This window comes from Apostichopus japonicus, chromosome 18 (genome assembly GCF_037975245.1).
Source record: "Apostichopus japonicus isolate 1M-3 chromosome 18, ASM3797524v1, whole genome shotgun sequence".
Classification (NCBI taxonomy): Eukaryota; Metazoa; Echinodermata; class Holothuroidea; order Aspidochirotida; family Stichopodidae; genus Apostichopus; species Apostichopus japonicus.
Window position 1 is genome coordinate 15,851,364 of NC_092578.1, and position 23,957 is coordinate 15,875,320.

The 23,957-nt window shown below is 37.9% G+C and overlaps 1 protein-coding gene across 1 annotated transcript in view; it reads right to left on the reverse strand.

Moving 5' to 3' along the window:
- Positions 1 to 23,957, reverse strand: part of LOC139958479 (integrin alpha-8-like) — a 50,790-nt gene that overhangs the window by 5,420 nt on the left and 21,413 nt on the right. The window contains exons 3-23 of the mRNA XM_071955570.1: positions 23,947 to 23,957; positions 22,520 to 22,670; positions 20,709 to 20,773; positions 20,149 to 20,191; positions 15,979 to 16,065; positions 15,288 to 15,376; positions 14,322 to 14,428; positions 13,746 to 13,851; positions 12,881 to 12,992; positions 10,148 to 10,236; positions 9,415 to 9,505; positions 9,117 to 9,162; positions 6,085 to 6,189; positions 5,127 to 5,182; positions 4,315 to 4,466; positions 3,917 to 4,045; positions 2,987 to 3,051; positions 2,330 to 2,477; positions 1,858 to 1,950; positions 844 to 923; positions 201 to 290 (exon numbers count right to left, since the gene is read on the reverse strand). The exon at positions 23,947 to 23,957 is cut by the window's right edge and continues 87 nt beyond it. Of these exons, the coding sequence (XP_071811671.1) occupies positions 201 to 290; positions 844 to 923; positions 1,858 to 1,950; positions 2,330 to 2,477; positions 2,987 to 3,051; positions 3,917 to 4,045; positions 4,315 to 4,466; positions 5,127 to 5,182; positions 6,085 to 6,189; positions 9,117 to 9,162; positions 9,415 to 9,505; positions 10,148 to 10,236; positions 12,881 to 12,992; positions 13,746 to 13,851; positions 14,322 to 14,428; positions 15,288 to 15,376; positions 15,979 to 16,065; positions 20,149 to 20,191; positions 20,709 to 20,773; positions 22,520 to 22,670; positions 23,947 to 23,957 (1,915 nt within the window). The remainder of the gene's footprint in view (positions 1 to 200; positions 291 to 843; positions 924 to 1,857; positions 1,951 to 2,329; positions 2,478 to 2,986; positions 3,052 to 3,916; positions 4,046 to 4,314; positions 4,467 to 5,126; positions 5,183 to 6,084; positions 6,190 to 9,116; positions 9,163 to 9,414; positions 9,506 to 10,147; positions 10,237 to 12,880; positions 12,993 to 13,745; positions 13,852 to 14,321; positions 14,429 to 15,287; positions 15,377 to 15,978; positions 16,066 to 20,148; positions 20,192 to 20,708; positions 20,774 to 22,519; positions 22,671 to 23,946) is intronic.

A 23,957-nucleotide genomic window follows, 5' to 3' on the forward strand; every position in this document is an offset into this window, starting at 1 on the left:
GAATATAGGAGACATATATCAATGTTGTTACATATTTTAAAACAGCTATCTGCAGAATATACTACCAGTATATATATGTATTACTCGTAAAAAAAATGAAATGAAAGCATCCAATTCGACAGAATAGCATATTTTGGCCTTAAAATACGAAAATGTATAGAAATTGAAAAAAAGAAAAAAAAGAAATTGTGACAACTTACCCAAAGAATTCAAGTGTATAGTTGATATTCACTGGCATAGATATGTTGTTGATATTATCACTCAGAGTCTCGACCGCGTCTAGGTTTGAACTGTCAAATTATTTAGAGATGACAGAAAATTGGTTGGAAATTTGAATTTCACCTTGATGAACATTATAAGTACGTATACGCCATAGAAGGAGGACGTGAATGAAATGAGGTCTCTTTCCGTGTCCAATGCAATTTTACAAATGTTGTCCCTGTCTGTTTAAATCGTAATTTTGATTAAATATACAGAAATCGAGCCCCCCCCCCTACATAATGTTTTACCCTTATTGCAAACCTTCCTCTTCCTCCCCACCCCCCAACCCCGCCCAACAAAATAAACCCCTCTCCTACTGCAATAGAATCCTGAATCCACTCACATATACACTATTGGATTCTTATCTCAGCTGATGAATGGGTGCTGTAAAATAGTATACTACAAATCCAACAACTTTACAAATGCTAAAACACCGTTAGTAGGTCTGTTAAATAATTACCCCCCCCCTCACCCCCCCCCCCCCTCTCCGCCTCCCGAAGTCCCTCCACTAAACTAATATATATTGACAGGAAGTTGCTTTTTATATCATTTTCAAAGTTGACATAATTATTTGAATCTTACCTGTTCCCTAAGAAGTGGAGTTCCAGATATTCGTTCACTTTGTCTTCCAAATTAATCTCAAAATGAAGTCTGAAGGGAACCTAAAAATTAACAATTTTACGTTACAAAATTAAATGGAGATAGGGGAAAGGGGGGGGGGGGAAACCCTGTGGTTTTCTAAACTTTTTTTTTGTCAAATTGGTGGAGGAAAGAAGGAAATGGAAATAATTTGGCTAATATCGAAGAAGAGACGTAACGATATAAGGCATCGATTATAAAATGTTCGAACTGTTTATTTAATTTCGAATAGGATTACTTTATCATTTTACTTTTTAAATCTATTTTTTTGTCTTCTCTAACTTAAATATTATAATTTGATTTACATTGGTTCACTATCTCACTTAGAAAGAATGAATCAAAAGACAAAGCTATCCCAGATCTGGTTAATATGGAGACGCGCTTAGTTGCCAAAAAAAAATCTACCTAAAGAAACATTTCACTATTATCCCTCCAACTGATCATGCGCAAATTGGAATCGTATATGAGTTTTTGAGAACGAGACAATTGATTATAACTTTTTTAAATTCTAAAATTGGTTGGCTGATGTTCTTCTAAATTTATGAAATATGGATAAAATGGTTTTCAAAACTCATTTGTATCTCGTAAATATAAATGCTCTGGGAAGTTAACCTACTAAAAATTAGACACTGAGGGCTATGACACTTGGCCAAGTGATTTTACAACGTGTTTGGTTCTCGGGGTCACGTGACTTTTTCCGGAGCTACGTCACGCACTTTTGCAATTGAAATTATGAAAACAGAGAACGATCTTAATTAAAAATACCCCCACCATTTTTTGGTCATATCAGTCATATGATCTTGGGCAATAACGGCTCAATTTAAACTTAAATTATATACTTTTAGTTATTATCATTTATCTTTTTCAAAATCAATCAGCCATTTTCCCCTTAGAAATTTGTAACTAAATGACACAAAAATGTTGGGTAAGGAATCAATGAAAAACAGAACAACTTACTCTATAGTTTGCAGGGACAGGATTTCCAACGTTGCATCTCAAATGTATATCGTCTGCTACATGCGCTTGTTCTTCACACTCAACTAGTACATCCTGTAACAGTAAATGAAAACCTCAAAATTAGTGTTGCACCGATTATCGGTATTTATTCATCGGTACGATAATGGCGATATTGGCGATAATCGGCTTGATAGCGGTATCGCTAAAGTTTCCATCATGCAACTTCAGATATTTGCCGTCCGATATTGTTAGATTCATATATTTGTTAGATTCATATATAACTTCAAACTTGGGCAGGTGTTTTTTTTTACAAATTGGTGTCAGAAATAATGTTTATAGAGCCTAGCTTAATTAAATTGTATTTTTAGAAATTTTAATATAAAAAAATAGTATCAGAAATATACCCCCCCCCCCAAAAAAAAAGGAACAGAAAAGAGATGTGATTTTTATGGAATATTAAAATGAGACTTACACTGCTAAAACTTTCGACTTGAATAAAGGAGACACCTGCCGGAACGCCTGCATGAAGCCTGGCCTCAAAGGCCTCATCACCGTTATTCTGAAAGTCGACATCAACTATTAGCATTTCGCTCTTACCAACGACGACTTGTTGAAGATCACTGGCAAAAGAATGGAAGATTAATGTATATGTCGTCCAGTTACAGAGTTGTTGACGATTGACAATTCATAATCATGGACGTTAAATATGAATGTAAGAGACTGACTTCGGTCAGCTTGCGGCTTTGATAAGCCAACGAGGCTTCTTCGCGAGGTCTTGCTTGCAGGAGGATCTAAAATACATACATGCACATATACATACATACAAGAGAACAATTATGTCCATTATGGTGAAAAGATTGACGTCACAATGATTAACCAATGACGTATCTGTATATATTTGGGGGTGGGGAGGGAAGGAAAGGAGGGATGGAAGGAGAGAAAGGCGCCTCGGAATACATACGAGGGAATTAGTTAATCAGCCACAAATTTAATTTCAAGAATTTTGACAGGTTTAATCGCTGCTGAAAATAGCAGGGAGTTTATAATTCGAGGTGGTAAGACCATTGAAAATTAAAGTTTTAAAAAGAGTGGAAAGATTGATTATGCGTCAACTATAGATGTGACTTACTGGATAGTGTCAATTCTAATGTCCGGTAAGCATCGTGCGTTACTGCAATTCTTTAGAAGTGCAAGCTGTTAAGAAGAAAAGCAAACTTGAAATAGATCAATTTGAATAGGGTTATTTTTCTAAGTAATTATAGTATTAATATATATGTTCTAGGTATTAATAAAATTTCAATTATTGATTTTGCTGGTATCATATATAAAGATATACTCTTTAATTCTTTAACGGTTGAAACTCCACCCAGCTCTCATTGTTGAGATACCCTTTGTTAATATATGAGTGGTTCCTGTTTTTATACAAAACTACCCATAAATGTACAGATACCTTTCATCAATATACAAAAGGAGAATGTTTCTGAAGGAAAGGCTTTGTAATTATACACCCACAGTCTATCAAACAACAGAAAGTAATTGTTTCTCTACATAAAAAACTGTGACTGTACAAAACCTTTTGTACAATTATTAATTGGTACTGTCATTTTACGAGATAAATTGAGGGTGAGCGGACACCTTGTGTAGGTAAACAATGCATAATTGTAGTTGTACAACAAAGTCTCTGGAGACTAATTGACAGAGACACTGCTGTAAATTTACAGAGATTTTTTTTTAACAGTGCAGAGTGTCTGATAATGATCACAAACGGTGAAGTGAAAATCAGTCGTCTCATCAAAATGAAATGTTAGCTCTTCTATAGAGTGAAAGCACTGTTAGAGCCCAAATTGACAATAAACTTCAAACGAATTTGGCCATTATTGCACTTCTTGATTAACCCCAAAAATAATTATTACGCACGTTAGCCCGGGCTCTCATCTTAAAGTGCATGCATGTATGCAGGCCCGTCTAATTGCCTGTAAGATCACACCTCAGAATAAGACAGCAAACTTCGCAGCCTTTACCGTTTTAATTTTTCATGGTATAGTCTATAATTACATACCTGTTCCGTGACGAAAGAACCTTCCGGTAAAATCGGCAATAAATCTCCAGCTTCACGATTAATATCATCCCTCGAAAGATCATAGCTGAACTTGAACACGACTGGTGAAAGTTTATCTCGGATAATTTTCTTAGGAACAGAATGACAAAGATAAATATAAGCGTCATGTCTTGTCACGTGACTGTCATGTGCAGGGGCGGATTCATGGAGCGGGGGTTTCTTATGTACCGCTATGTCGGTGGTACTTTCAGTATCTACCGATATCTTACTACGATAACTAAACATCCATTCGAAGAGATAAAATCTTGGGATTGTTTTTCTACACGGGTTAATTAATTACTTTGTTACTTATCATAGCTTTACGTTTTTTTTATGCAAATGAAGTTAAATGTATTTACCTCGATATAAGCGTTATAAGTTACACAATCTTGGACTCCTTTAGTCAAATCTGTATTCCAGGTAAATTGTGATAAAGACTGGCCTTTTTGCAGAATAAATGCCCTTGATGACACTCTCTTCACTGAATCAAGTTGAAGATCAAATGCAAATGCTAACATAGGGGAGAAAGAGAGTAACAATACACAATATTATTGTTTTCCTTTATTAAAGTTGACAACTTTTAACATAGGAAATCATTTTGCATTATATATATAAAAATAAAAATAATAATAATAAAAAAAATAAATAAATAAAATTAAAAAAAAAAAATCATTTTTATATATTATAATAATAATATATTTTTCATTATAATCTTGCAGTTTGTATTGATTCTTTTACGTGTTTTGCGGTTTGTTTGTTTAGTAGAAATTATTTGCTGTTATAGGCTACTCTCGCCGGGTCTAAGAAAATTCAATGGAGAATAACCTCGTTATACTTCCACGCATCAAGCCCACCGTTAGCCCTCCCCCCTCCACCCTACCCTTCACCCGGACCCCATCAATGTGATAGGAAGTCAACAGAAGCATTAAGCAATCCTAAATAACTGGGAATTATTTGGTGCGCCATCAGTTGTTGTGGTAAAGTACTTATGAAGCCATTTAGCAATTTTTAAGGCTTCTCAACTTACTGGCAACATTGACGACTTTTTACCCCGAAATAAATGTCGAAATAAGAAAAAAAGAGTCAAAATTGACATATCCCCCAAAAAAGAAAAACGCAATAGGTCAAAATGCTTATGATATGGGAATAAGGTCGATTTATAGAATCTTACGTAATATATCTGGCGTCCCTGCGCCAATGTAGCGAACACACGTGGTTATGGTAAACCTGAAATCAAAAAGACACATTTACGAAAAAAGATGTCAAAAGGCATAACATGGAGAGTTGATTTCCCATGGAAAATGAGAAGAAGAAAAAAGAACACAAATTATTTTGTAACATAATATTACTAAACGAAAAAAGTTATGAATTATTGACAGAACTTGATTATTTCATGTAATATGCAAGACAGCAACCGAACATATGAAAAAACAATGTACTTAATGTTTTGTGTTCGTTTCGTTGTTTGTTTGTTTGATTTTAGACAAAAACTGTCATATTTTAACAGATGGGTTTAATGGAGAAAAGCTGTCGCAATCGGAAAAAAAAATCCGTTGCCCTTATGGCGCGAACGATTTACACTAAAATCACTGCGACAGCCCATGTCAGCATGTTCATTACTCAAATGTAAACGAAATAGTCTAACCATGCTTCCCGGTCAAAGTTTTAACGCAGTCCTGTACTTGTATCGTTCACTTTTTACAATTTCCACGCAGGAAACGTTTGAAAACACCTGTTTATGCATTGCAATGGAAGGAAATGAAACAATTTCTCAATCGGTAGGACCGAGAGAAAGATACCATTTCAAGAGAAGGGACCTTAGACAGGCTAGCCACGAAAGTGAAAGTAAACCTAGGCCTAACGGTCGCATAAGCAAAACAGAGAGATTTGATTGGCGCATGATCTGTTGGCGTCCCCCCCCCCGGCCCGCTCCCCTCCCAGAAAAAAAAATAACATTTTAGACATGAAATTATGCATTCTACAGGTTAGTTGTATCATTAGATCTACACGCAAGGTTGTGCTAACAAATAATTTGATTTTTCTTTTGTTTACGGTTGCAATGGTGGATTCTTAATTTAATCGTGTGATATGGTATCAAAAGAAGTTTCGAAGAAATTTCGTCTTCTTACCCAGGAACAACCACGTTACTGGAGAGGTTAAAGTTGGGCTTCTCCAAATTTATGCTTTCAACATCGAATGTGATTCCTGCTTCTACAGTGACTACTGGCCTTGACCTGACAGAAACAAAAGAGAAAAGATTTAATAATATAATAACGGTAAAAACAAAATGATTGTTAAAAACAAATGGGTATGGGGATTCTTAGAGGGATTATGGATTTAAGCCATGTTCGGTCCCTGTAAAGGGATCATATATATGGACAAATGCAGCAAAAACGAAATAAACGTTAAACACCAAAATTTGTTGTAAAGTAACAAATGTAATATAATTTGAAATGTGATATTTTTGATGCATGGTATGACGAAAGATGATGAATATAATCACACGTGTTTGAAGGTTAAAAACTTACTTAGAAAACAAGTATGCTACTGTAAAAGTTAGTTCTTGATAAAGACAGCCTCAGAAGGAAAACTTGTACCGACAGGTGGTGGGAAAGGGGGTTGGGAGGGGGAGGGGAGGGCGGAAGGGGAATGGGAATACAAAAATTAAGATTGGGTTGAGCTGCAATGGGGTTAGGGTAGATCTCTTAATACTCTCTAAATACGGAAAGACTAGAGCACCAATGGTGCAGAAGCTCATACCTTTTCGAGCTGAAAAATGTAGGGCCCACAAAACCAATTTTGGGCCCGTGAGGGATATCCCCCCCCCCCCCCTCCGTTAGCAGAATCCAGGCCACACCACTGGCTATAATTCCTATTTTCCCCTTTAAATCTTATTTTACCCACTCTCTCAAACAATACCACTGACCTACCCTATTAAACTTCCTCCCCTCTACCTTAGCAGACATAACAAGCACTCCCTACAAGTCATAACTTCACAAGCTGCCTACATACCTCAGGCTCAAAGACTTCTAAGAATCGGCAAGTGCTGATTGGCTATAGGGCTCTCATGCTTACAGTTCAACAGTTAATAACAACTCCCAGTCCTGCTTTAATTCCACTAACAGCCTCTGCAGAGCTTAACCACAAATGTAAACAAACACTGCAGACACTGGGAGACAAATTAAAGGAGCTTTGGCAAAAAGTGAAGGCTCAGATTTTTTTAAACAATGGGGATTAATTGTAATTAATTAACTTTTGACCAAAATTTTTTAGGCATCACCTTATTCATACACAATCCAACAATCATCAGTTCAACTTTGAATATGATCCATCAAAATCTTGAGGAGATTGAGATATTTGAAAATATTACAAAGAATGACCCCCGATGACCCCCTAAATGACCTTTGACCTCAATTTTCCGAACACCCCTCGTAACTCTCATCCCGAGGAACATTGTGACCAAGTTTCATAATAATTGGCCATACACTGTACGAACAGGAGCAATTTGAAAATATAGGGCCGCGGCCCGGGCCACAAAAGACCCCTAGTTGATCTTTGATCTCAAATTCATGAACACCCTGAAGGTAAAACTACCATAGCACTATCGTGACAAACCCTCAACATTGTACCATGGAATCTGTAGGAGAAGAAGCATTTTGCGTATTTCCACAAAATGGCCCATTACGGCCCACAGATGACCTTTGACCCAAATTTTGGACCATCTCTGATGGCCCTATACCCAATGGTCCTTGTGTCCAAGTTTCATAAAATTCCATCAAACACTGTGCGAGTGGGAGCGGTTTTACCAATTGTTGACGGATAGAGTGATAGAGTGATAGACGCCGCACTGTAACAATAGCTCACACCAGCATGCTGGTATGAGCTAAAAATGACAGCGCCGAAAAAGGGATAAATCTTGATCGAGAAGATTACAATACGCTTTTGAACTTGAAGAATGACTGCCATAAAGACATCATATTCCACCCACTGTGATCCACGCCCTGGAGTAAGAAAGGATTCAAAGCAGCATTTTGCGTCCTTTTCTATGATTTTTCTCAACCTCACTGACTCCACTATGCCATAACGACATACATAACTAGCTTATCTATTTAAATCTTACTTCAAATGGTGGCATAAAAGTCGAAAAATTTGCAACTTTCAACTTTGTTTTTCTCCAAGATATTTTCCGCTGGGATCCCAATAAACCTCGCCCATAATATGAATATTTAAACACTACGAACGTCATTGACCAATACGTAATACAACACTATGCTTCATTTGTGTACAGTCTAAATGGCAGTTGTACCAGGGAGTTCCATAACAACTCCCAGGTTGTACCAACGCAAAGTCTTGAATCTATTTTAGCAACGGCTCATAACTAAACCTGCATCTCTGATTGGTTGAATTCAAACAAGTGGGTTTGGGGGAACTGTATGCGATTAATTTTAAAAGTGGAATTTGTCGTGGACACTTTTATCTGCAAATATCCTTAATTACTCGCCAATTAACGTTGTTGGAAGGGAAAAGCTTGGCTAATATCTTAGTTTGCTGTTTATTGATTGATATATGTAAAAAACTCGATGGACAGTTCAAAAAAGTAGAAAACGGCGACCAAACGCAAAATGCTGCTTTAAAGGTCTGCTGTTTAGACCCCAACCATAGCACGCAATCATGGAAAAGTTTCTTGAGATTACGTAATCGACCTGCCTTGGTCGAATGACCTTCTTGTACCAATTAGTCTGCAACGCCTGCCACAATTTTGTATGAGGGTCTTTGTGTGAACGCTGTATGATTAACTACACTGTAGACATGAACACATGGCCACACAAAGAGCCTAATGGTGTTAAGAAGCTGTGCAGGCTAATTGTAGAGTTTGAGGTCGATTTACGACCGGGGCAGGTCGATTACATAATCACAAAACTTTCCTAGCTATAGCGTGCTATAATTGGAACCAATAAAGCAGATCTTTAACCAGTAAAAGTATATAGTTACACCAGGGAGTTGTTCCATAACAACTCCCTGGTTACACCCTTAATTCGAGTTATAATGATAAGATATTAAGTTGTGGGTTTCAATTAACCAGGGTAGAATTTTTGTCTCCTCAATATAAAATGTTGTTACATTTTCTGCCACTGGAATATATTTTTAACTAGCTTTTTACCTTAAAATCACTGCGGATGATGAACTGTGGCAACCGACTCCCAAATCTAAAATAAAAAATATTAAAAAAATTAGTTATAACTTCATTCCATGGCTACAGTTACTCCTAACACATTATATCTGATAAATATTGGTGTACGTCACGTGATCTTTCATTACGACACATCTATAGTACGCTAAAGGAGCTATATAAACGTGACTGTAAAATAAAGAAAAAGTAAACGTAAATTATTTCATAATGAATTTAGCGATTGAACACTTTCTGTTTCTCATTCAAATTTGTTTTCCATTTTACTTACCTGGATAAGTATTATCATCCACATCTCGTCCTCCGGATAAGGAGAATCCGAAACCATCAAGTATACTATTCAAATGTGACGGTCGAACAATCTTTTGAAAAGAAAAGGCCAAAAAATTAAATTAAACTTGAATTGTAATAGTTTTTTATATATCCATCCGCTTTTGTTTCACCTTTGAGCAGAATTCAGGATTAAGTTATCAATTGTACAGATATGACCGTATTAAAATATTTTCTGCAGTATTTGTAAGGTCAATCTAGATACATCGTCGTCGTCGTCGTCGTCGTTGACGTCGTCGTCGTCATCATCATCATCATCATCATCATCGTCGTCATCATCATAATGATCATCATCATGATGATAATAATGTGATGATGATCATGATGATGATGATCATCATAATGTGATGATTATCATCATGATCATCATCATCATCATGATCATGATCATGATCATCATCATCATCATCATCATCATCATCATCATCATCATCATCATCATCATCATCATCATCATCATCATCATCATCATCGTCATCGTCATCGTCATCGTCATCGTCATCGTCATCGTCATCGTCATCATCATCGTCGTCATCGTCATCACCATCGTCATCGTCATCGTCATCGTTCTCGTCATCGTCATCGTCATCGTCATCGTCATCATCATCATCCTCATCATCATCAGTTATTATTACTAAAAAAGTGTATAAAGTGTAAGTGTTCAAAGTGTATACCTGTAGAGGTGCTGTAATGATCCCACGAGGTCCACCACTGAAAATATATACAGCGCCCTGCATGTCATACGGCGCTCCCACTGCTAAGTCTACAGACAAACACGACAGAGAAAGTACGTTAACCATTTAGAGGCAAACGAAATTGCGTTTTCTTAAATTTTACTCTAATTAAAATAAAAATAAAAATAACCATATTCCTTTTAAACAACATCATATTACTGTAAGAAAGCTGTCAGGTATTGTATTGCTGTTGTCATTAGCAGTTATTAACCAATTAATCTCAATACAGATGATACATAACATTCTGTGTCCCACCATGGTAAAACAGTTTTTACCTCCATGGTCCCACAAAGTAACTATAACCAGGTGCGTATCCAGGGGGGGCGTTGGCGCGCGCCCCCCGGGTAAGAAAAAGAGGAGAGAAAAAAAAAGAGAAGAAAAAAGGAAAAAAGAGGGGAAAAAGAGGAGGAGGAGAGGAAGGAAGGGAAAAGAAAAAGAAGAAAGAGAGAAAACGGAGAAAAAGAAGGAGTAAAAGAAAAACGCGGAGACACCGGGAAAAGAAAGAGGAACAGTGACATCATTACAGCGCTGAAGGCTAGCCAGTGACGGATCAATGATTTCGTAAAAGTGTGCCTCACCCTACCCCTTATACACCGACAACTTCATTTTTTTTACGTTGTCATTTTCCTCTCTCACTAATGATCTATATATATACTATATATGGTCTATCATAACGCGTGTGTAGAATTGTGCTATGAAACCAACTGTGGCTGGTCTCGAACTCGACCGTGTCGTCGGGGAACATGACGCATTTTGGGATGGGGGCGACCGCCCCCCCCCCCATTCAGCATTTTTTTAAATGATATCGCTATGTAATTTCAAAATAGAAAGTGCTTAGATGCAACTTACAAGGCCTGGGAAGTGTCATTTCCAACGATCTGGGAGACATTTTCGGCCAAAATTTTCTTGTACGCTTCGCGCCAACCTATGGTGGCGCTACGCTTAGATAATTTGCCTACAGGCTTCGCCCCTCCCTTGGCAAATTCCTCGATTCACGCCTGTTCGAATTTGTAACGCAAACAGCACATATCACATCATATCAGTGAGCATAAAAATGGAGTTCCAGGATGAAAATCCTCAAAACTGTCCGACTTGCCTCAAAAAATAACCAAAAATTTTCGCGCGCTTTGCGCGCGTTCAACGTGTCAATGTCAATATCATATAAGCAAGCATCGGTTATTACATCGCATGCCATCATGTACCGTTCGGTCCGTTCAAATTGCGCAGTATACCGCGGGATGCTAATGTAAACAACGACATGTCTCATGTAGATGTATAAAAAGCATGAAGGTCCAATTATGTCAAAAGTTTCTTTTACATTAGTAATGGCGAATTAGGGGCTGCACCCCCGCAGCGCAGTGGTGGAGCGTCCATACGGTCAGGGGGCGGATGCCCCCCTGACGGACTCAAATGGACTGCTGGCGCCTTTTCAGCTCTTTACCACTTTTTACTTATTCTACATTATTGACTTTTTTATTGCGCTCTCATCTACTTATTGACATTTGTCACATTTTGTTGGTGTAATTTGGCGATGACACCCTATACTTCGTTTATCTGCAAATTATCCAGGCCCTGAAAGGGTCATTTCCGGCGATCTAGGGAGTATCTTTACTCAAAAATTGTCTGTGCGCTACGCGCCAACCAGTGGTGGCGCTCCGCTTAGATAGTGTCGAAAGCGCCCCTACAGACCATTCTCGCCCCTCCTGACCAATACCCCTAGCTCCGCCACTGCCGCCGCGCCTCCTACGCCTATGTGTGTAGTGTTCGGTTTCGGAAATATCTGCTATTTTTTTCATTTCCTTCAACCAAGTTTTATAATAGCCGTTATAACAGGTTTAATATTTGTACACCAATAAATTAACTGTGTCTGAAATTTCGAAAATTTCTGACCAACATTCTGCATCACACTTCTCTCTACTCGTGCAATTTTGACCGGTCTGTTAGGGGTTGAAGAAGGTTTTTCTATATTGGTTGTCCATAGATGAAATTTTGTACAACATTATGGGTATGTTTTGAAGTGAGTTTATTCACGAGAAATGTGAATTTTCAAATTCTGAACAAATTTGGGGCTTAAAACCTTGAAAAGTGGGGCTGACGGGTATTGTGGGCCGCGACGTAGAATCACCTACAAAAGCAAAGACCCACGGAAGATGCGATCAGGTCGAACATGACGTGTGCCGGGTTGCCAATCTTCAAAAAGGTTATGGATGGAAAAAAAAACTATTAGGAATACTTGGTTCTCAGGCCAAAAGTGTACATCTGGTTGGTCATTTCAAGCCCGAGAAGTGCCGTTTCCGGTGATCTGGGGGGGGGGGGTATCAAAACCAGAAATTTTCTTGTACGCTGCGCGCCAACCGATGGTGGCGCTCCGCTTAGATAGTAATTCGCGCCCCCCGGGTTAGAAAATCCTGGATACGCGCCTGATAACTAAATTTTGTTTGTCATTCGTTTTCAGTTTATTGCATTATTTTACACTCCATCGCCAAGATGCAATTTTGGATGTCAAAGCGACAGGAACATGTTATGCTTTCAGAAATACCCTTTCGTAGATTAACCTTTTTTTCCCCTTCAATATACTGAAGAAAAAAACAGTCCATTGAAGAATTGGATTTGAATTCGCAAATAATTTTTTTTACAAAATGACGAGAAATTAATCATGATTAATTTATTTACCGTTATAACCGTTCTTATCAATGTCACCCAGAGCTGTGATAGAGAAACCAAATCTACCTTGCCCGGTATGACCAATGATTGTCTTCTTGGAGGATAAAGTAATCCTTCCCTTCTAAAAATTAGAAAGAATGAGAAAAATGGGGCCATGTGAAATTCTGAGTTTGGCTAGGAAGAGTGTTCACTCTGGATATAGCGGTCTTTGTACATTCAAACAGTATAAAAGTGGCTTTTACAATAAATATTATGGATGATATCGTTGGTGGACTAAAAACGGTGATATTCTTTTAATATACTGTGCGATCATTTTCACTTTTTAAAACAAATTGATTTGATGATATATGCATGATATACGAAGTGTAATTGAAATAAACTAATTAACAAGAGAACAGTGTATGTAAACAGAAAATATGATCTTGTTAACATTGTTCTATACCAACAGTGTGTTCATTTTCAGTTTAACCCCACCCCCACCCCGCCCCCGCGCCCTCCCCAACGTACTTGCAGTTAGTTGTTGATGGATGCAGTATATTAACATAAACACATTGACAAGGGGGGGGGGGTAGAGTATGTAAGCAGACGGTGATGTTGAGCTTCTTAACATTGTTCTACAACAGTGCGTCTATTTTCACTTACAAAACCACAAGACTAGTGTATTGGAAATTTATTCGATAGATTTGAATGCGAACATGACTCAAAATGAAAGTTCCATTTGATCAAAAGGAAGACATATGCAGCCATGAACTTTCAAAAGACTTCAAAACGGAGAGCCCGGTGGCATTTTCCTCGGGGCCCCGATTCGGTTCTCGGATTTCTCCTGTTCGTATAGCTGTCACAACCCCTTTAAGTTTCTCTCACTTAACCTTACCCCATTCACTCTTTGGTAGAAGATGTAAATCCTGCCAATTTCGTAGTTAGTGGTTCGCTGCTCCTGGTGGGTGTACATTGGAGCTCCCACGATGAGATCATTCAAGCTAACCAAAGTCAATTGTTGAGAAAGACAAAATAGAAAGTATAGTATGTTAATGCGGCTCACTTTTTGAAGATTCTCAAACACTTAATATATAAGAATACGTATCGCTAATTTGTTTGCATATCTCGTTGCTATAGATAGTGGTAATATCCGCTACTACGGAACAATGAAATTAACTGAAAGATAACATAATAATATGATGCCATCCCAGACATTGAGAGGGAAGGAAGGGAGGGGAAGGGGGGTAGACTTCTATTTCTATAGGAGCCAGGTACAACCTATTGCTAAAAAGTAATTTCTGACAGTTTTTCAGTTTTGTGGGGGCGGGAGGGTGGGGGGGTGGGGTTTTCATCTAGCAGTAAGGAATATTTTTCTCTTGAAGGTAATTGTTTACATTGACTGCCCAAAGTCTGGAATATCCGTTTAATAATTTGCGACATTTTCAGAATGTTCAGTGGAAGCATTTTTTACCCATCATTGTTGAGGTCCGTTACTGCAAGACTGTTACCGAAATACTCTCCTAGCTGATGTCCAGATTTGTTGAATATTGACTTTAAGTTATGGTCATACACTGAAACCTGTCAAGAAAAGGACACGACAAAAAAAAATAGTTTATAAAAGTTCAAGATCATAACTCAATCAAGACCTCACACCCCCTCCTTACCCCATATACCCAGTACCCTTTCAAACGAAGTCTTGTACAGACCCATTTCATGACTGGTCTTGTTATTGAATTTTCCATTTTACACTGGATTGATCACCGAGGCCAAGAACAAACCTTACAACTCCCCCCCCCCCCAACTCTCCCTACATGTTCCTATTCTCCTTCCACCAACCACCTTCACCCCCCCCCCCTCCCACGATAAGTCCAACGTCATTCATTGTGGCAGATCATGAATCTGTCTTACAGTCTGGCGAATATATACCTACTTATTCAAAGTAACCGAAATGTTGTGAAAGTTACATGCTGCACCCAGTTGGGACAATTCATTTCCATACTGTACTTGCATGTTCTGCTTTTAATACACTAACACTGACAGTATGAACAGTATGAGTATCCTGTTTCTATCAGAAAAAGGGTAGGAACTATTTGCACTATCTGTAAGAGTGCTTTGAAGCATGATATGGGAGAAGTATATCGAATGGGATTAGCATAATTAAATTCTCCCAACTGGCTGACATAAGTAATCAAGGAAAAAAGTAAATATTGTGAAAATGCAAGATACGAGGTACTACTTATGGAACGCCAAAAGGTTCACGAGGATATGATGATATACTCTATCCTATTTACGCACCTTTTGTAAAATAATGAATCTGAACTCACTTCACAACGATTTCATGATACACTTTATGCACATGCGCAGTAGATATTCTGTACTCTACATGCACGCATAGGAAGAAACAGGTTAGGGCAATCAACGTAAAAAATATTCTTACCTCACCAAACATATTAGGTGAACGTGGGATTCCTACAACATTGTCCAGAATACCATCATCATTCAAATCCCCTAACAACACCGTGTAACCTGCAAAATAAATGAACAATCGTAAGATATACATAGATAAAAAAAAACTATAATGTCTAGATGTAAGACAAGCTTGCAAGACAACATTAATGCTGCATGCATGCATTATATTGCACATAATTTGTTTTTGCGATTTCGTACCCAACCAACGGTATCTTATAAGATACGCGATGTCTGACAACACACCATAACAGAGGTACCGTATACAAGCCGGGGTTTTATGGGGTATTCACCCCCCCCCCCAACATCTCTCCCTTAAAAAAATTATAAAGAAAGAAAAGTAACACGAAAAAGGAGGTAACATATTTTGCAGAAGAATGCATTTTGCAACATGCATTTTGTGACTGAAAATCGCTAAAAGAGACAAAGACACATCTGAAAATCGTACAGTTCTCGAAGTCCCTGCAGGGATCCACCGGGCCTCTAACCTTGCCCCCTTGACGGCATCTGACACCCCAACCAACAACAATATTCTCCAGTTGAAGTATACCTGAGAAATTACTTATCGTCCTCACTAAAGTCTTAAAGGTCCGTCCTCACTAAAGTCTTAAAGTTCATCAACAAATTAGGGGTATGGTCATTATGCTCATCCGTACACGTACCTCTGTAACTATCGTCAAAACTCAGCGGTGCCTCCCATGTGTGCTGTTCCGATGTAACATCATCGATCTCACGTCGGAAGATTTGACCTATTCAAGGAAGGAAAGAAAGGGAAAACAAGTTTACCATAATAAGCTAGAATATTTCCTTGTGTGCTTAGCATGATTTAACTTCTTTCACTTCAGCTCAATTTCACGGACGATAACATCTTCAGAAAGTTTCAACCTTCATAAATTATATTTATGCAAGTTCAGCAATGTAGGTTTATCAACTCTCGCCAGCTTATAAACAGTTTGCTCAGGGATCTATGCAACGTGCTGTGCTGGGGATCGCTATGAAAAGCTGACAAACATATCTGCTTTGACACTTACGGCAATGAACTATAACATTATATACGGTAACTAACATAATATACAACATTTAAAGATCTGCTGTAGCTAGGAGAGTTTTGTGATTACGAATCGACCTGCCACGGTCGTAAAATGACCTCGAGCTCTACAATTAGCCTGCGCATATCTTCTTAACACCATGAGGCCCTTTGTGTAAACACTGTGTTGAAATATGTTCATTTCTATACAGTTAGTGAATCATAAAGCGTTCACAAAAAGACCCTCATACAAGAAGAAAGATGTGGCAGGCGTTGCAGACTAATTGGTAAAAAGAGGTCATTTTACGACCAAGGCAGGTCGATTACGAATATCCCAAGAAACTTTTCCATGAAAGCATGCTATAGTTGGGTCTATACAGCAGACCTTTAACACATAACGACATATAAACCCGTAACAACACATACCCCTTAACCACAACCTAAAACTCACAAGAAAACAAACCCATGTAGCTAACAACATATAACTTTGCTATTGCTTTAATACAATGACTATGCTCTTTAATTAGTTTACGACAACTTACAAAACAAATCAAAACAAAACAGAACAGAAAGTGTCTTACAGCTGACTGGCTGCGGTTAAACCATGTGGTTGTTACTCTAGGTTACATCATGCATAAGAGTTATGGACAGTGAAAAGTTTAACGGACACACGTGTGGATAGACAATTTAAACAGTCCAAATCTCACTTTATAGATTTTTTTAAAAGTATTATCCCTTATAATTACATATCATGAATGTTATTTTATTCAGAATTTCAGTAATATAGGCCTATCACTTATATAAATATTTCAGTCTCAGATTTAAGAATATCAGGTTTTATTCATGAACGACTAACTTTAAATTATTGTTTATTATGCTTTAGCATATTCTAAGGTGTACTGCAAATGTTTAACAGTACAGTAACCTCCGTATATGGCTTTTAGTTACCGTTAGAACAAACACATGTATAAAACCAGAGTGAAGACCCCCTTCCCCCCCCCCCTCCCTCGCCCACCCCACTTTCAATGGTTACTTGCCTTGTGCAATATATCCAGAAGAAGCTTTCAAAATGTTTAATTATTCTGGTATATTTCTATACTTGTGTCTTGCAGAATGTTATATGATCAGGGAACTGCTACTTGGGAACTAACTCGTCAAAATTTATTCTAAATCATCATCAAATAAGAGAATTACAGAGGCTACCCATCTTAAGATACCGTGTTTACTAGCTAAGACGTCACATACATACATACATACATACACACGCATACACCCATACACACTTGACTGCATAGTTTACTTGCCTGCATGCCTATGGCAAGTTACCAAACAGGCACACCTCTCAACATGTAAAGTTTCCATAGACTTATATGGACTTCTTCATTTTGTAACTCTAACGTATGAGGCAAAGCGTGGTCCGGCCATAAAATAAAACGGACGTACATGAGGTCAATATAACTCAAGAGTCAAGACCTATGAAGGTAAAAGAACTTTATAACATACTGCAGGCTCCCTGCTTTATATATGCGAGCAGAAATAGACTACCTAGCATAACAATGAAACACATGACCAGCATACGCACCCCTCTGCGCACTTAACTTGCATATCATTTGCATAATTAAAGTAAAATAATGGTTTATTTTATATTCCGGGTATTGGTTCATTTGTACGGTGCTCTTGAGCATGTTTTATTTCATGATAACAGCACTTTAATATAAGGTATTTATTTACACTAATACAAGAGGTTCAATGACTTCGGCCATTAAGAGAGCTCTTCATTATATGCTTGTCTATACGTGAAGAAATGCCAGAAATCAGAAATTGGTTTGGGGTAGAGATAGGACAGGGAGTGGGGGGGGGGAGGAGGGGGAAGTGAAATGATAAAATACGTAATTATATTGAATAGAGGGAACAAAACCAGTTTTTGCTCTCACTTTTGGAAGACAGCAATTGCCGTTTTTTTAAATCAAGTATGACGTTTGTGAAGATGACACCATGGCAACAATTTTTATTGTTTTTTTTTAATGTTTTTTTTTTTAAATTATATTTAATTCTTTGTTATTTAATGTGTTTTTACGATAAAGTCATTACCGGCGTGATTGTAAATAGGTATCCTGTTGACATTTTGATTTGAATAAGTGGACGTGTATGTTACTTCCGTGTTGTGGATCATATTTCCCTGTTGTTCGCGTAATACGTACGAGGTTTTCTAGTTTTTGCATTTTTGACATTTAAGATGAAGTGAATAATATCATGTTCTGTCGAAAGTTGCGATCCAGCAAAGAGATATCCTCCTTTTATTATCAAGTTTCTGGTTCAACAAACTTAGATAGTCTTTTCCTCGTTCTGGCTTCTTCTCTTTTGTTTACTTCAGAGTTGTTTTTAAAGCGAAAAATTAATTTTCCATGTTCAAATATTGTTAATGCGTAGGTGAAAATGTCATGTGAAGGGTGAAAATTACGCGAATTTTAGTCTTGATATATTTAAGTCCAAGCAAAGGGAACATTTAAGTGCATGCACCAAATGTTCACTTGCTATTCCGGTTTTTAAGATATTCACATTTTAAGGGTGTTAAGACTCGCGCACAAAGAAACGTCTCATGCCGATAATCTGACCTAGTTTCCAATGAGGTGTAAAAGGAGTGTTAGACACCACCATCGATCCCAGAAAATACACACACAGCTTGCTACCGTCGGTAATTAGACAGTGTACAGTCAATACATACAGCTACGGTCAATACCCACAACACAGTGTGCATAGCAGCGTGGACATCTCAGGTCTAGATACAGATAACAAGGTATCACGTTCCATTACTGTCTGCATTTTGTAGCGACAAGAAGAAAACGTCATTTGCAAGCAACGGGAGAGCTAACTTTTTCAGAGCGCGGCACGCGGTTTGGGCAAGTCTTCAATGCCTTTAAAAGACAATGTTAAATCTCTGCAGGATTGATCGTAAAAGTGACGACGACGTCGGCACCTCGGAACGGATCAGAATGTTAAATTGTTAATCCTTTGTTAATCCCTTACATTCTAGTAACCCAACCAAAACATTGTACTTTCAAGTTTATTTAAACAGAGCATCCTTGGATGGCATTCAAGACTGTTTGTCCTTGTTCAAAAAATCTGAAACATATTACAAACTTGTCATTAGACAACCTTTTCATAAAAGGCTTTATGATTTCACATTCAATGAATGTTTGTTTTCCAGCTGAGGGAACTGACCGAATGACCTGTGTATTAGACTTCATAGTCCAGTCACTTTACCTGAATTTAAACCTCAGCTCCTTTAAAGGATCATTTTCTCAAAGTTAAATTTGCTGTCGAAACACGACCTGCACTGATTCCACAACATATCAACATTAATTTCATGTCGTTCACTTGTGATCGTTACAACGATAATAACACGCTACTACGTTAGTACACGCAGCCGTGTTGAGTGTTCCTGCGTTCGCCATAGGGATGAGCCAAATGGAAGTCGTTTTGCCGGTGATAAACACTGGTTCCTTTATCGGCACTCTTTTTGCCATTTTTGTTCACTAATAACAAGAAATGTGAGATTGCATACCATGATCACATGAGCCAACCCCTCCGCCGAGAACTAAAGCCATGTAAATGAGTAGCAACCAATAGGTATATATATATATATATATATATATATATATATATACAATACAACTTTAATTATTACGTAATGAGTTGCCGCACACCTAATTGCATGTCTCAAACTCAGACACGTATGTCAAAGTAACAGGATACCTTAATTATGGTGAGGATTATACAATGTTACGTAATACTATTCGCTCACCCTGCCAGTAGAAGCTACCGGGTCCACCGAGAAGCACGTGGTTCTGCGAAATTCAAAGGTGAAATTATTTTACCGATAAAAATAGACGATGCATGGCTTTGTTGACTATAGACGGGTTCCACTGTAATGTTTCAGAGACTCAATGTTACCCATCTTATTTACTCTTAAAAAAACTGTATCGGCCTACATGGACGGATCCAAGCGTGGATGGACCTCTAGGGCCCCGAGTTCCCGATTCTGAAATTTTGTTGGCACTAAATATTAGCTGCGAACATAATTTGGCTCAAAAAAGGGTATATAGTACACACAAAAATTAATATAGTATAATTACTTATCTTACGGATCCGACAATACTTTAGTCAATAACAACAAACAGTACCAACGAAGTAGGTATGAAAAGAGGCTGTGACTTCTTAATGAATATTCATTAATAGATCAAGATATGTATATAATTATAATCTAACGAATCCGCCAATACTACAGTCAAGAACAACAAACAGTAACAACAAAGTAGGTATGAAAAGAGACTGTGACTTCTTTATGAATATTCAGTTACTCACCATCGAGATATCCCCTCCAGTGCCTGCCTGACAGTGAGTAAGTTTATTCTCGTACCAAGTCGATTCTAAAGAGAGAATTGTCATAATTAATATATCCATCCAATAAAAAGTCAATCAATCAATTTTTATCAATCAATCAATCAAACAATGTGAATAGAAAGTCAATTAATTTCAATAAGTAATCAATCAATCAAACAATGTGAATAATAAGTCAAGGAATTTCAATAATGAAATCAATCAATCAAACAATGTGAATAATAAGTCAATTAATTTCAATAAGTAATTAATCAATCAAACAATGTGGATAATAAGTCAATTATTTTCATATAATTAATCAACCAATCAAACAATGTGAATAATAAGTCACTTAATTTCAATAAGTAATTAATCAATCAATCAAACAATATGAATAATAAGTCAAGGAATTTAAATATTTAATCAATCAATCAAACAATGTGAATAATATGTCAAGTAATTTGCATAATATTTCAATCAAGGAGCTGGTACTGTTACATGACAGTATTTATCTATATGGTAAATTTACTGTTTTATGTATTTACTGTTTTATGTCATTGTATATTCTAGATTGTTTGTAAAGCGCACAGATGCATCGCGCGTAGTGCGCTATATAAGATTTTATTTACATTACATGACAATTTTATACACGCATCACAATCATTAAATTGTGCAATCTCGCTCAAAAGATGTGATCAGCTGTTAATCATTCGTTTGGTTAAAAAAAAGTCTCACCCCCCCCCCCGCACCTACTCCCTTTCCGCTCCCTCTTCCTTACCTTCCATTCAAACCCCTCTCTTATACAATGTATGCTTAGGCTAGATAACTATATAATAGCAGTGTTGCAAGCCTAAGCTTTCAATGAATTTAATTATGTTATGAATTGGGGTGTAGCCCTAGATGTGAGGGAGGGGGAGGGGGGGGTAGGGCATCAATCGATTCGCCAATATAGGACACGGGATCACATGTATATGAATGACGTGGTACATCACGTTGCTTGCAGCTGGTTTCGAACTGCCTCAGTGGACCTGTGATGTCGCACTGTAACCGGGTGTTTGGTGAGATAAAACGACTTATAACAAACAAATATATTACGTAAAAAAAAGTTGACGGTTGAAGGTTTACAGTCTTGTATGAGGCTAATGCCTCCTCACACGACTTTACAACTTAACCCCTGGTCATTGGTAACTTGTCACACCCACATACCAAAGTGTGCACAATTCAGTCAATCTCTTCTGGGGCACCACAGTGCACCACAACCACGTGTCCCCCGGGGGACTTCCCATAGGGTGCAGCCACAAACCGGCGCACGCAACTATATTTACAAGTTACCTCGCAGGTCCCCATTTATACACCTGGGTGAAGAGAGGCAATGGAGATAAAGCGCCTTGCCCAAGGACACAACGTAATGATCTGGCCAGGGCTCGAACCTGTAATCCTTAGATCACAAGTCCACTGCCTTAACCACTTGACCACAACGTACATATTTATTATAGAACTAAACGGAGAAGACAGTAATGAAACAAAACATATCATGGTTCGAACTTATCTATCAATAAGACAGTGTACAAAAAACATATTCTTTATCTACTTTAGAAGGAACGTATAAGACCGTAAGGGATAAGGTGATAATATACATTACAGGAAGAGTTGAGAATGTTGGAATGTCACCCGCAGGGGTTTACCCTGACTGATGTAAGAGCATAAGGGAACATCAGTGGTACATAGAAGATAGATTGGATTATGTCAACTTTTGACCTTTCAAGATCATTTAGCACCTTTTATGTAATACTTACTATCATCTGGATAGTAACAAGGCTCGTATTTTGTGATATCAGCAAAGTCATTCTGTGCGATATAGCACCTGCCCACTGGTTCACGCTTCGTACTGTCATCGTTAGTTCCGACCGCTGGGTTGATGTACCATACATGGGAAGGTGCACATACCTACATGAAAAAAATATTTAAATCAACTACTAATTTGAATGGGCAAAACAGAGCAAAATGTTTCGAAACAAAAACAACAACCAAGGATGACATATTTTTTTCAACACTGATGAATAGGGTCAGGTATAGATATTCTATTGTCAGTGACGTGTGAAACGTGGAGGGGGGGGGGGGGGCAGGGTTCCACTGCTAACGGGTGTACAGTGCACTCCCCTATTACACCTCACACAGAAAAGAAAACCAAGAGTATTTTATTAGCACTACCTTGCGTTTAGAGCTAATTAAAGACCAAATTCATAGTCGTCTAAACTTTGGGAGGTGGGGAGAACCACCCAAACCCCCCACATAGGAGTCGGCATCAGTGACCCAAGGGCCTAACACCCTCTTTAAAAATCCTTGATTCGCCAATAGCACTTCTATCGACGTTCCTTACCACTACTACCTAAAGTCGTTCGAGAGATAAAACAATTGCCCCTCACACCCCCCCCCCCCCCGCGTTTGAAATCATTCCTACATCGACACTGTCTATTTGATATAAGCTGCAACTTGAATAATTGTCAAGATATGGTATGTGTCTCAAAAATACAGTGTTTTCCTAATTGTTTAAACATGTGACTAAATGGTGTAAATTTCGAACTGATTTATTCAAGATTGAAAAAAGTGCAAAGCATTGATAAGGGATACCCGGGTTCATCAAAGTTTTTAATTGAATAACTATATTCGCTGTGAGAACATTGCCGATTTTTTATTATATTGACCTATTTAGAACTGAGACCGCGGTATCGATACAGAACCGTACCGGAAGTGAATTATATCACAGTATTCCCTCTGGGTAGAGTATGGTTTTGATTACAACAGAGATGAAGTGTTGGCTGCTTATAGAAGGCAGATGAACTCAAAGTTTACTGAGTCGTCATCTACATCGGGTTATATTACAGTAGTATCGCGAATTTACGCGCAAGTACCAAGTTTTTGCTCAGTTTATTTACGGTGTTTCACAGGGCTATGGAGGTTAGGGGGCTGACGGAGGTGGGAGTTGGGGGGGGGGGGGGGTAATGGAGATAGAGAGTGGGGGTGGGGTGGCATGAGAATATTTTCAGAAATACAAAATTAACTGTCCGTTCAGAATCAGTCGGGAACAAAAAATAAATTCGTTTTTACATCGGTCGACCGAATCTAAATTTGTATTTTTTAAATATCGGCATATGACGTAATTATGACGTATTTTAGATACTTTGTTGAAGATGATCTTCGTATATCTTCATTTGCTACTTACTAGAACAGGAC